This window comes from Watersipora subatra, chromosome 7 (assembly GCF_963576615.1).
Source record: "Watersipora subatra chromosome 7, tzWatSuba1.1, whole genome shotgun sequence".
NCBI lineage: Eukaryota > Metazoa > Bryozoa > Gymnolaemata > Cheilostomatida > Watersiporidae > Watersipora > Watersipora subatra.
Genome location: NC_088714.1, coordinates 49,491,897 through 49,506,104, shown reverse-complemented (window position 1 = coordinate 49,506,104; position 14,208 = coordinate 49,491,897). Strand labels below are relative to the sequence as shown.

General features: G+C 34.4%; 1 protein-coding gene across 1 annotated transcript in view; it reads left to right on the top strand.

Annotated features, from left to right (window-relative positions):
• Positions 1 to 1,049: 1,049 nt before the first annotated feature.
• The window catches only part of LOC137400858 (uncharacterized), a 259,198-nt gene continuing 246,039 nt past the window's right edge, over positions 1,050 to 14,208 (top strand). The window contains exons 1-4 of the mRNA XM_068087201.1: positions 1,050 to 1,073; positions 1,231 to 1,411; positions 4,906 to 5,108; positions 5,368 to 5,641. Coding sequence (XP_067943302.1) covers positions 1,050 to 1,073; positions 1,231 to 1,411; positions 4,906 to 5,108; positions 5,368 to 5,641 — 682 coding nt within the window. The remainder of the gene's footprint in view (positions 1,074 to 1,230; positions 1,412 to 4,905; positions 5,109 to 5,367; positions 5,642 to 14,208) is intronic.

The following is a 14,208-nucleotide window of genomic DNA, read 5'->3' as shown; positions in this document are numbered from 1 at the left end:
ATGTGTGACACACATGAGCAGGTAAGTGTGCCTATTGGAAACATGCTCTAAGTAATGATAATTACAAAGCTTAGGTTACAAAATTACTTAGCTTACAAAAAAGCTTAGCTTACAAATTACAAAACTTATATACAGTGTGCTGTCGCCATACATTTTAATCTGTTCCAGGTTTGGTATTGAATAGCGACAATTTTGTATAGTTTGGTATGGAAACCCACAATAGTTATACAATGCAAACATCGCATGGTAAAAATCATTAAAATTTTATATAACTACAGTACCTATTGAAAATTTGTAACAAACTAGTGTGTTAATCTTTGTAACTATAAATATATGACATATAACATGAACTTCGAATTTAACTTGGATGAATTTTGCTTACTAAACAAACACAAACTAAGTTTTATTATGTATTCTACTAAACTAATTTTAAATTTAATCTCAGCCTAAATTTATATCACCCATCATTTTCTGGCATTGTTTTCACTCTAACTTTTAGCCTACCTTATTGAAACCTTTTTTAGCCTATTTCAACAAAAACGCCTGCGCGATGCTGTTCTTAAAAGTGGCCTCTCACATACTTGACTATTTAATGGCCATCAAAAGGAAAAACAAAATTTTATAGCAGTACCTTTGTAATGGCATGATATGAGCTGGTGCAAGTAATGGAGGCAGAGAGGAGGCAGAGAGGAGGCAAAAACATATCAATGCTAATTATGTTACTGTACACTGGCAAATAGATTTAATACATAATTAAACTGATTTTTATTAGCTGGCTAAGGAAAGTTGTCTGATCTTTGACCCTCTGTTAAAAGGGATCTCATCTCTAACTTTGCTACTGGTTTTTAAGAGAAATATTACCATTTTTCACACAAGGCATGCTGAACCGAAATAAATCGGTCATCGTATCTCTTTTAGGTGTTGTGAGGTGTTCTTTGTCATCGGCATCTTTGTTATTTTGATGTAATAAATACACTGACTGCCAAATTTAAATTTCAAGCGAAACTTTTGTTGGATTTGTATCGCAAAAGAGACTTTGTATGGCTAGGATGAAAAACATTGTGGTCTACTTCGTAAAAAAAACAAATCATATAACGGGAAAACCATAACCTGAGGGCGCACTGTATCTTGTTTTAGAGGAACTATTGGCACACAGATATGTTTACTACTGATTGTGTCCAATACAACAGCCATCTCATTTGTCATTACTTTACATGTTATTGATTTTAGGCTCACAAGTCTTTGGTAGGCAACCAGCATCAGATCATACCAATCTCTACATACCAGTGTCATCCTGGGACATACAAGAAGGTCTTGTGTCAGCGACATGGTGGGGATGTACTGGAAATTTGTGATAAATGCTATAACACAATCTGTATAAGATGTGACAGAAATGAGGGGAGATGTCAGGGTAAACATTTTAGTGCAGTAATGTACATAGTTATATATTTTTGCACTTATATGTTACATATCTCTAACTGTTTTGTTCTCTGTTTGTGTCAAGGCAAGCCTGTATTGAACCACTGTAACAGTATGAATGCTGTTACGACTGTTATTGCATGTTCAAAGCAGCTTTATGCTTTCTTGATCACCAGTCATAAGATAAAAGTTTGTATTTTATAATCACTTACCATATCTTTACTAGACGGAAAAAGAAAGTAGAAAGCTCTTCAATACACCCTCGTATATGTATACACAGGGTGTCCATATGCTAAGAAAATTACATACCCCTAAATGGCCTGTTCAGGAGGCTTTGCCTCTCAAAGCCGATGTCGTGTTCCTAGATGAAGCCTCTGACAAAAGTCAGATGTGCGAAAATGCCTGCATATATATCATGCCTTTTTCTCTTTAGCCGTTTAGACCTGTGAAATGCTACACCCCATAGACCAATAAGCACATAGGACCAATATACTGTGAAGACAATAAACACACCTGTTTTATTCAGTTGAGCCTTGCAGCCTTTGTTACCATAGCCTTTAAGGGAATATTTTACCACTCCTTCTGGAAACCTTCTGCAAGGGATTTTGTGTCCAAGCCATGGTTTTCCAAGCCAAGCTTACCTTTAAAGTTTGTACTATAGCATCATTTATTCACCTAGGACTAGATGAAGGAAATCTTACCCTTCTACTGAGATGATATAGCAGGTGTAGTCCCTGTCTCTTCTACCTGAACCTTTGCTCTCACTCCTATCACTTTTGCTACTGCCACTTCTATTATAGCAGTATTTGTTAAGATCTCGTCTCTAAGGGTTCTCGAAACCATTCCTACCACAGTCAATAATAGTATGACCTGTCCTTCTACAAGTAAAGCAACTAGCAGTAGCACAACTGCAAAACCAGGGCTGTCGTACACCACAGTTGAAGCACTCATCGTCAGACTTAAGTGAAAGTTAGCCCTTAGCTCTGGTACGCCAATTATCTCTATCAGTATTAGAATCTTTAGAAGACCGCCCGGAGTTTTTATATCAGCTCCTACGTTCATGTCTTGTAGATCCGTGACTACAAGGTCTACTCTCAACCTTGGAGTACTTATCCCTAGGCCTTTTTTCATAATAGCGCTTACATACTTTTTGAAAAACTCTATGAGCTTTTGCACTTTTACTGGAGTAATGACTTGCACTTCTAGTTTTATTTTTTGATTGTTTAGAAACAAAGGCCGCTACTTCTGAAATTCCAATACTACTAGTGTTAGCACCTAATGTAACATCAAAATTTTGGGCAAGTTGTCTAGCTTTGTGAGTCTCTGATAATCCTGCCCAATCTAAATCCTTTTCCTGCATCAACTGCTTATGTAGCATTGACTGTCTGATTCCATAAACAGCTTTTCCAAAAAACAAAACCTTTTCTGTTTTTATTAACACAAAAAAAATTTAAATTCTTGCTGAATTTTCAGCTCTTAAAAAATTATCATTTGTATTTTATCACATGCTTGGGAGCAAGTAACAAATTTCATAGTTCTAACGTATACTGCTTCTTCCTAACTCTAAATTCTTTGTAGATGTTTCATAGCCTCTGCATAAAAAAACTGGCGACTCTAAACTAAATCTTAGAGTGTAAAGTCTAAAGGCTGTCCTTACTTACAGCATTAAAGATTTCCAGCAGTTTGAAATGACCACTAAAGTTATCCATTCGCAGTGTGGCAACTTCTACACCTTAGACAATTTTTTTGCCATACTCATAAGAACTGGCTACATTATTAGAGTTACAGTCATTTGCAAATTTTTAAGACCACCCTTGATTTTTCCGAAAAATTAAGATTTTTGGTATTACACCAATTTTTTTATTTTTTGTTTACGCTATGATACAAGTTAGAAATACATAGTCTATACTGTGCAACAGTTACTCCAAATGCTGATAATGTCAATATTTTGTATGTCGTCCGTCGTTTTATATTACAGCTTTAAGTCTCCTTGGCATGCTCTCAATAAGGTTTTTACAATAGTCATCGGTGATCTCAGTCATTAAACTGTCCTAATTGCTTCATATCTAGCTTAAGAATTTGGGGCTGCTCTTTTGCTTATTTGTCCTTGACTTTGCATCACAGATTTTTGATTAGGTGGAGATCTGGGCTGTTACCTGGCCAAGCAAGAACTTCGACTTTCATCTTTTTCAGATAATCTATCACCAATCTGTTCAATCTGTGGCAAGGTGCTCCATCATGCATAAAGACAGTGCATTCACATACCTCCTATATAAAGCTACTATATTGTGTTCAAAAAGTTTTTTTTCCTTCTCACCATTCATGGTGATGTTTTTATCTAAAATGTACTAACCTGCAGTCTCTTTGACAAACATCGTCTTCCATGCCATATGACTCAGTGAATGTTTTATTCTTATGACAGCTTTATCTGTCATCAAAGCAAGTTACTATACTGGTCTACAAACGTGTCTCTTGCGTAATTTAAACTACAACAAATTAGACTTATCTTAGAATAACACGTTTGACCAGTCTTGAATGGTCCAGTGGCTATATCTCTTGGTTACAAATATTTTGGCTTTAGCAGTCGGTGCCAAGGCCTGTTTTTACCCATTTTCACCATGTTGTTTAAACTAATATTTGCCACAAAACTGAGCCAAAAATTAAGTAAAGCATTAATCTTTATGCTTGGCAATAATGACCCGACTTAAAGAGCGACTGATAGGGTTACAAGAACAACTGAGGAGATTAACTGAAGCCAGAAGCTAGCAACATCTTTTGATAGACATTTTTTTCAAATTTACCGAGTGGTCTTAAACTTTTGCCAATGACTGTAATAACTAACGTAAAGAAAGCATTTACATTAAACGTGATGGTAGCCACCGTTAAAAATAATGAAAGCGCCATAAACTCAATCAACACACCAAAGTAATAAAACACTTACCCTCACTATTCCTGAAACGAATAGTTAAACAATTATTGTAACACAATCACCGAACACTCATTATTACACCACTTTCGAATGTCTACACCACAATCCGGGAACTAAATACTTTCAATGAGTTAATTTTTTCTCGCAAACCAAATTTGCTTATGACGCCATGTTTTATTAATACTCATCGCGTTTTCAGTAGAAGAAAGAAAAATGGAAAGGCACTTCATTACACCCGTTTATACGTATACATGGGTGTCCATAAGCTAAGAAAACTATATAATTCTATGACCCTATTTAGGAGGCTTTGCCTTTGTTCCTAAAACATATTCAGGCGCGGGAGAGATGCCTGCATATCAAAGAGTTTGAGAGAGCAAAATTTTTTCTGTCAGCTTTGCATGTAAGTTACCACAAAGAAATGAGTCTCGAACCATAATTGTGCAACGCTCACTGTAATGCTCTTCTTAGCTAATGTTGTATCACAAAATACTCTCGTTGATGGCTTATCTGTTTTGCGTATTACAAAATGGTTTACCTTTTACGTGTTTCTTTTGCAGAACCTGTGGAAGATCACGCTTTCAGTTCTTTGAACAGCTTGAAAGAGGAGATAACCACTCATTTCAACAACTTGCTTGAGTCTGCCAGTGAGAAATTAACAGAAATTTGTATGACTGACAAACAGATATGGAATGTTCTAGATGAGGAAGAGGTTGAGTGTGCTAAGAGAATACATATGATAGAAAGAGTCCGTGATGAGCAGGTAGTTTGATATGGTGTATTTTCAACTAATTGTACAGGGTTAATTTTTATCATCCAAGCGAAACATCATTTTTTGTCACCTATGCTTATAATAGATTTTTTGCAGAGTAATTTGGACAGGTATTTTCCAGGAAAGCTTTTTTCCAGAAAACATGAGTTTATCGTTCCAAATCTGTTTGCTGTGATGTAAACACCATCTATCAAAATGAATCACAAGTACCACATAGTCCTGAATCTTTTAGATTATGTTTTGGTTTCAGATTGAAATGATCATAGAGGAAAGTGAAAAACTAAAGGAGAAGATCTATGAGTACCAGAGAGAGCTGACAGATCAAGTAGAGTCATACAACACAGAGTTGATGGCTAAGAAAGAAAGACTGGAGGAGTCATGTTCAGAAGTACAGAAGTGGTTGAGAGAGAGTCATGTGACTGAGATGGTAGAGCAGAAGCACCAGAAGACAGATGAGCTTGTGAATAACACAGATGTAAAGATTTGCTGTCCACTTGCAAGGACTCCAGCCCTCATGCACACCAGTAAGTATATAAGTAGTTTCTTTGTTATGGGAAATGTGAAGTTCAATCATCATCTTTAACTTATAAAGAATTATAGTGATGTTGGAAGTTGTGTCATAAATGATTGATACCGATCATTAAATAATCAGTATCAATATTGGTCACTATACTTATCCCACACAGTAAACATGATCAGATGTATTGACAAGTGGAGTCTATGATTGTTTTTGGGAAGGAACCTCTACACTTACTGATTGCTGGAGTTGTTTCTGATTAGTTATCATGCCAAAAATAGCCAATAAACATTAAGAAATTTGGTTTTTGGTGTGTTAGAATATTTATCCAGTCAGTTCATAGTAAATCTTATCACCATGTAAAGAATAATCAATACAGATAGGCACCAAAGAAGTGAGTGATAATGTCTAAGAAAAATTTAGCTGCAAGTATAAAAAGCTTTCAAAGCTTTTAATAATTTACCTAGGTTAAGCCATTATAAAAGATAAAAAACTGTTTAATAGTGTCTTTTACATTTGAGAAAATGTTTCGAAAATGAATTTCACAACAATCATATAATGTAGTATTTTAATAGACAGTTTAATATAATAAGGCAGACATGCTCATATGTGATATTGAACTTTAATAGATATATACAACATTAAAACTTGCAAAAATAAATAGTTTAGTACAGCAATGATTATTAAAAGTTTATAATCTCACCTACATTCACTGTCAACTTGTGCAACTACACAAGTGTAAGAATTAAACATGACATATACAGTACTTGAACTATTCAGTAGACAATCCTATGATATAAACTACCTATAATATAGATTTGACGTAATGTAAAAGATTTATGTAAAGTTTTTCGTTTCATAACACGTAAAAACTCCTATTTAGCTGCAAGTTCTCAAATTTGATTTGAATAAAGAAAGTCTCATCACTATCCTTAAAGGTTTACTTGCAAAAAAAATTCACATTACAGGTATTTGGTATCAAAAGGTTCACCATGTTTTACTCTGCTGTGTTGTAGGTGCAAAATGTATAGAAATGTGATCACAAGCTCTTAAAAGTTCAAAAGCAAACAGTTAATCGTAGCTATCACAAAAACGCCGTAGTTTGGAAACTCTTTATTTGGCTGACGTACTCCAGCAGTTTGGTTAATTTTTTAACACGTGATGTTATCACGTGAAATTAAAGCACATGAATTACTTAACTTATGGTACCATTTTTGGTTTTCGAATGAGCCTATATTCAATACGCAAATAATAATATAACTATGAAAAACAGGGTGTCAAAAGTATGTCCTGCGATAAAAAAACACTTGGTTGCGGTTCCCACAATGTGATGTCAAAATAATTATTTAGCCTTAGATTGTCGATCCCTTTTTGCTGCTATTGAGGTTGAGCTTTTTTGTGACAATCAGTGCGGTTAAACTCAAAAAGCGCTAATAATAAGCTAGGATTCTAGATAATCAACAATGCCCGTGGATCGTGCTAACGCCCGACCAATACAAACACATGTTTTGGGTTAATGCTTCAACAAATATACCGTTGTTGATAAAGGTAATGAAATCACATCGATTAAATTGTGATCTGCAGTGGCGTCGCTTTAAGACTATGTCAAACGCACTTTCGCGAGATCATGCTTTGCTTGAAATTAATTAGTCTCAGTCGTGCCCCTCAACATCGCAATAAAAATATAGGGCTAATATCATCAGGAAAACATAGTATGGTCACTAAAATCTGAGTTATTTATCATAGAAATTATCTGTACATGGAGAGCTAATGACACTAAATCTTTCGTCATCTTCATTGGTTCTCTGGAGTTGTCCTACCTTCGCCGGCCATAAGCGTTACTATCGTAGTTGATAAATGTAAGTGGTGAGCAATGAAATAAACGGTACGAGCACACAACACCGAATTCGAAAATTGTGACGTCACAATTTTCGAGCCTATACCATTGAACATTTTTGCAGTAGAGATCTGGGGAAATCCTATAAACACCAACCAATGTCTGTCTCACCATGTCAAACATTGGCTCATTTGAAAGCCAATATATTGAAGAACCTGAATAAGCTGAAACAGTACTTATGTCATGGATGTGCTTTAAAGGCCAATAAAAGGCTTGATATAAACATCTCGTAGCGCTAGTTTATGACAAATACTTCGGGTTCTACCGGAAAACCTGTATCAAATATAAATGCTCGCTACTTCACAGTATCGTTTCAGCCTGGTCTAATCATCTAGTCGTTATCTGCTCATGCGACCCATATTTTCTGCCAAACCACGCAAACAGTTCCTACAGCATTTTTCGACTATCGCAGGTGAACAACAAGCTCTTCATGTTCATCAGAGGATGATATGCACTCTTTCGAGCTAAGGTTAAAAGATTAAACAAATCTTTACAGTAGGTTTTGTGATATCAGTGCTCAAATGAGAGCTTTATATTTATGATGAAATAGACATGTAAGGGCAATAGACATGGTTTTATTGAATGCAGGAAGCATATTTGTAAAAATATTTCGACGAATGAAAGTTGCATGAAAGTGTAAACAAAAGCCATCGTGTTCAGCTGTGTCCCATTGGAGCCGTTTTGAAAAAAGATTCCAATCTATGGCGTTTTCGTGTTGGCTGCAATTAACTGTTAGTTTTTTAGCTTTTAAGAGCTTTTAATCACATTTCCACATACTTTGCATCTTCAACACAGCAGATTATGACACGATGAATCTGTTGATATCTAATAACTGCAATGGGAATTTTGTTGCAAGTCAACCTTTAAAATATCATTTTTGTCTAATTGGTGGTCATTTGATACAAGTGTTAGGGTTTTGGAAGACAATTCTGAATGTCACATTGTCTCATTGAAATCAATCTTCTATCCTTACCTTCGACCCTTTGTTTGGAAAAAATGGAAGAACATTCAGACACGGGTCTTACGATAGTGAATGTTTATTTTGTTTTAGTTTATTTTAAACCTAAATATTTTTTTCATTCTATTATTGTCCTTGCTGCCTAGCCAAAACTCAATTTAAATTGACCCTAAAGTTGTGCACTCCCCTTAACTTATCGCAAAATTGTCGTCATCGTGAACCCCAAACCAAGTGAAAATTAACAACAAAAAATTGTCGATGCAAACCCATAATACTGCGGTTACTGTACAGCCAATAATTTACTGTACGGTCATTCAATTAAAAATTTAGGTTTCTCCTGTTGGAAGGGGCCAAGGGAGTTAGCTAGGTTTGATTACTTTGATTGCCATTTACTACATGTATATTGTTTGCATAACTCAAAATCCCTATAGTGTAAACAATCCTGGAACAGATTATTTACATTGCAGGAGTGTATTCTGTATGTAGTAGCTTAATAAATGTATCTTTACTGCCATTATTTGTGCATTTTTACCTTTGAAATATTGTTTTTTTTAAATTTTGTTTGTAGTAATGACATATTACGCTACAAACTGATGTCGCCTTTTACAGTTGAACCTATATATATATCTTACATTACATGCTGATGTTGACTTTTATAGGTAAACAACCATTCCAGCTACCAAAGTTAGCTGTAACACCCACATCACTAACTTTCCTGTTTGAACACAGCACTAGTGATGGGTGTTACTCAGTAGCTTATAACGGAAACGATGAACTTTATTTAGGATGCAGGGATGGGATCAGAGTTCTGAATAAAGAATCTACAGAGATTATTAAGTCTTTAATAACTTTTCACGTTACATCTGTTCAGGTCTGTAATAACAGTACTTATGTTTTGGGTCGCAATGGAGATGAGAGAACAGTCTACCAGTGCCTGTCTGATATGAGCCAGAGAGAGAAGTTGTTTTCTTTCAACTATTTAGGTAATACTGCTTCTTTCATCGCTGTTAATAAAGACTACATCGTTGCCACTGAACCAGTTAAAAAGAAGTTAGTACTCTACAACTTTTCTACCAGGAGTACAACACTTATGACTCCTACCGTGTCACCATCTAATCTGCACTTTCTCCCAGATGAACAGCTACTAGTAGTGGGCAGACACGGAGCCACACTTAATAGATACAAAATAGAGAAAGACCAGCTGATCACGGTATGGACTTGTGGAGGATTGAAAGGAGCCCATAGTGTCACCTCTGATGTAGATGGATTTATTTATCTCACTACTCACAATAGAAAAGTCATTTACATCATTTCTCCTCAAGGTTAGCTTTTTATAAAATATATAGAATACATACAATGTTTACATACTAGTACACATCATTAGTAGACCATGATTAGGTCTCTTACATATATAACTTACTATAACTCTAAGGTATCTTGTCTATATCATATTCTTATCAACTCATTATCTGTTTACAGGTGAGATACTGAAAGAGATTAGTAATGATAATCTACCAGACCTCTGTGGACAAATAAGTATTAGAGGAAGAGATGAGCTGGCAGTACCTACTTGGGAAGGCAACTCCGGGCGCCTATTCAAGATTAACTATTGATAACTCAAAACAATGCCGGGAGGCTATAAAAGCAGTATATTATTGTATTAATCAAAGATATTCATATGAGTGATTATTATAAAGTTTGAAAGTTTTGTTATTATTCAAATAAAGAAGACGTTGATTATAGATGTGATGTTGATCCGTTCCAGGTTTGGCGTCGTAGAGTGAAAAGTTCGTATGTAGAGGTGTAATAGAGACCATCGTAATTATACAATGCAAACATTCCCTGTTAAAAACTGTCAAAATTTTATAAAAATGTGTACATGTTAAAAATTAGTAACAAAATAGCATGTTAACTTTAGTAACTATAATTACCTACAATAACTATTGTTTGTTTGTTTATTTAATCAATAGGAAAGTAGAACAAAAATTGAAGTAATCAACTGTTGATTACTTCAATTTTGTCGACAACCATGTGATGTGTTACACATCACATGGTTGTCAACATAAGAGTGTATAATTAATTTCTAATATAGAACAATAAATATAAAAACACAGTGGTGATGATGAGGCCTATATGCAATGACGAACCGGTCAATGGAAGGCTCAGTTAAACGATAGCAGAAAAACAACGCTAACTCCCGCTCCAGAATATGAACTCTTAGACTATTTTTTTATTCGACAACAGTCCTATGTTGTTTTAACATATATATGTAGTTGGTCCTATAGCACCGATTCTTGGTATGTCGTTTTTTGATGACTGGCAGCGGAGCTAGATGGTAGAGTGGGTGAATTTATAAAAGCTTGTTTTAAAATTTTTACAGGCACAGTGTTTTGAAAATAATCTTCAAATGTTAGAAGAGCACGAAGCGAAGTACGATATTTATATAACCAAAAAATGTCAAAATTTGTAAGGTTTGGAAAAGCTTTTTCGTAGGATATAGGAAATATTTTCTACAAATAATACAAGCTAGCCTTTTTTGAAAAAGAAATAAACAATTGAAGTACAATGCTGGAGCATTGTAAAGGAGTTTGCCGACCTTGACTTAGCAAAATCTAGATTATTACATAAAGAGAAGAGAATGCGTGTAGTTTCTTTCAATTTTATCATAGAAGGAAATTCCACTAGCCGAGGAGCGTACGGCTATCTGCTCTGCTCCACTGAGTGAGCGCGCTCCTTTATATACAATAAACTCGCCCGATCCAGCTAACGGAACGGAGTAAAAACCGTATAACATTAACAATAAATACAATCGCTAATCGGTTGGCATGGTTATAATACAGGGGTAAACAATAGTGATAGCGTTTATAGTATATGGACAAACTAATAACGATATCATAAAAAAACAACGCAGCATGCAATATATAACATAAACAAATATTTACACAAATTACGGAGTCTTGGTCCGGCGTCCACCACAGCATTCCCCCACACTTCAACACAGTAAGTTAGTTTTGAGTTTACATAAGAATTGTAAATCGGTAGTAAAATATATCCAGGAAGATGCTGGGAACATCTAAAAAATAACCCTGAAATAGGACGTAGTTTTTACAAGATCGAATAAATATGGTGAAACCAATTTAAGTGTTTATCTAACGTTATGCTTAAAAATTTAACAATATCAGATTTAGAGATAATTCGCAAGTTTGTATTAAGGATTCTATCAGTAAAATTAAATTTATTTTGGGGTTATGCAAAACAACGTATCAGGTTTTTTTCCATGTTAATAGTCAATTTGTTTGAGGTACACCAAGTATATAAACTTTGAAGGTCATCTTGTATAGATCACTGGAAATTTTATTAACGTCTTTTGATTCACAAAACAAATTTGTATCATCGGCATATTATTAGTATACGGCGAAAATGTAGCAAACAGTTAGGTTGATCAATTTTATAAGTTAAAAACAATGAAAAACCTAAAACAGAGCTTTGAGAAACTCCATAAAGTAATGTTTGCGATGAAAAAATGCTGTTTTGAATCTTAGTTGATTGTGTTTGGTTTGTTAGATAACTTTTGAACCATTGACGAAATGTAGTGTCAAAGCCGAGTTTTTCAAGTTTTGTTGTCAGAATGTCTGATTAATGTTATCAAAAGCCTTTTTGAAATCAACAAAAATTCCTAACACACACTTCCTTTCACTAAAGGCTTGTAAAGTCTGATTTTTAAACTTTGCAAGGGCATCATCTGCAGTAGATAATTGTTTTCTGAGACGATAAAGTGGTAGGATTTTCCCAAAAGCATACCAATTAGTTGCTCACAAAAGTTTCAAATATTTTATTAAAAACTGTAAGCACTGAAATGGGATGATAATTATCACATAGATTTACATCCCTTTTTTATATAATGCGGTTACTATAGCATGTTTTAAATTACATGGAAAAATACCAGTTTTTAAACATTGGTTAATAAGAAAACAATAGTGTAACAATAGCGGAACAAGTTTTTAGGACCAATAGAGCCGATATTCCATCTGAACTACAGATTTGTTTACATTAATTTGTTTTATTAGTCCTTCTATATCATTTACACCCACATATCTAAATGTAAAAAATATTGATTCTCCATCATCGTTCAACTTTATGTAAGAGTTGGGATTTTTTGTTAATAATTGACTCCTTGTATTTAGTGTATTTTAATGGCTATGTTCTGCATTAAAATATCAAATGCAGTACATACAATAAAAAGTTCTCACCTTTAAAATATACGTATAACATAGACTTTCAGTTTAATTCAAATAAGTTTAGCTTACTAAACTCACACTTGAAAATAAGTTCTAGTATGTTTTTCAACTATTTTAATGAATTTCAACTTGATATCACAAAAATTTTATTCTTCACCAGTTACTGTTTTCACTTTCACATTTACCATGTCTGGTTAAAACCTTTTTCAACCTTATTCAACGAAAAAGGCCAAGCAATGCAGTAATCGAAAGCAACTTTTTCCACACTTGACCATTTAATGGCCATCAAAAAGAAAAATGAGTTTTTATTCACTATGCAGGACGTACATACCATTGGAGTAACGTGACTTGAGCTGGCACATAAAGTGAGTAAAGCAGGAAAAAGGCAAAGACCTATCAATGCTAATTATGTTACAGTACACTTAAAAATAAATTTAATACGTAATGAAATGGACTTTTTTGGCAGGCAAAAAGGAGTTGTTTAATCCTGTCAAATTTTTTCGACTGGTTTTGAAAGAAAAGTTTAACAATTTAGGGTCATGAAAAACAAAAATGGAAAGGAAGACACAGCTTTCCTGCTAGTGCAGAGAGTGCTCTAAGAAAATGAGCTCACTTGGTGCAATGTAGAAGATAGCTTACTTGATCACTTATTGAGGATGATGCTTGCTGGTGCAGTGTGAATGCTGGTGCGATGCAGCAAATTGCTAGCGATCTAACGCTTATAAAAGAATTCAGAGAAGGTTGTACAGTAGTTTGTCTTGTATGAAATGTGCACAAGAATCAATGTAACCAAACGTGCAAAAGTTTATACCTATTTATACCCTAAAGGGCAGGGCTTTAGCAAGTTCCAGAAAGTAATTTGGATGAGTCAATTATCTTGAGTAGTTAGTTATATATGAATTACATACATACAGTGATTTGTATTCAGGTAGTAGAAAACAGGCACCCCTGCAAAGACATGATTAAACAAAAAATAAATCATAAAATCAAAATGAAATAAATAAAACATGAAATAAAATAAAACATGAAAAACGCACCACACACAAAAGATAAACTAATGCTATACATTATACATACATTGTACAACATTGTTTTTATGTCCCAGTCCACACCAGTAAACTAAACAATTGAAATTTTTCTGCCGATGTACGTTTTTCTGTCTCTCCTACTTCCTTGCTACTACTAAATTGTTGCTCCACTTGAATACTGATCTCGAGTATGGCATCAAACTCCTTCAAGCCGTCAGTTTTTAGCTCCTTGTGTTTGCTTAAACAAATTTCTTGATTTTAATAACAATAATCGCTATTGTTAATTGACTTGACCATATTCCTTAGAAATATTAGCAATATGAGCGCCTTCTTCTTATATATTTATGACCTCCAAGTTTGTTGTCATAGAAATCATTTTTCCATCATCTTGTAACATATGTATCGGTCTAAGATTCCATAGCTAACAAATTAAATATTGATACTTGTAGTTAT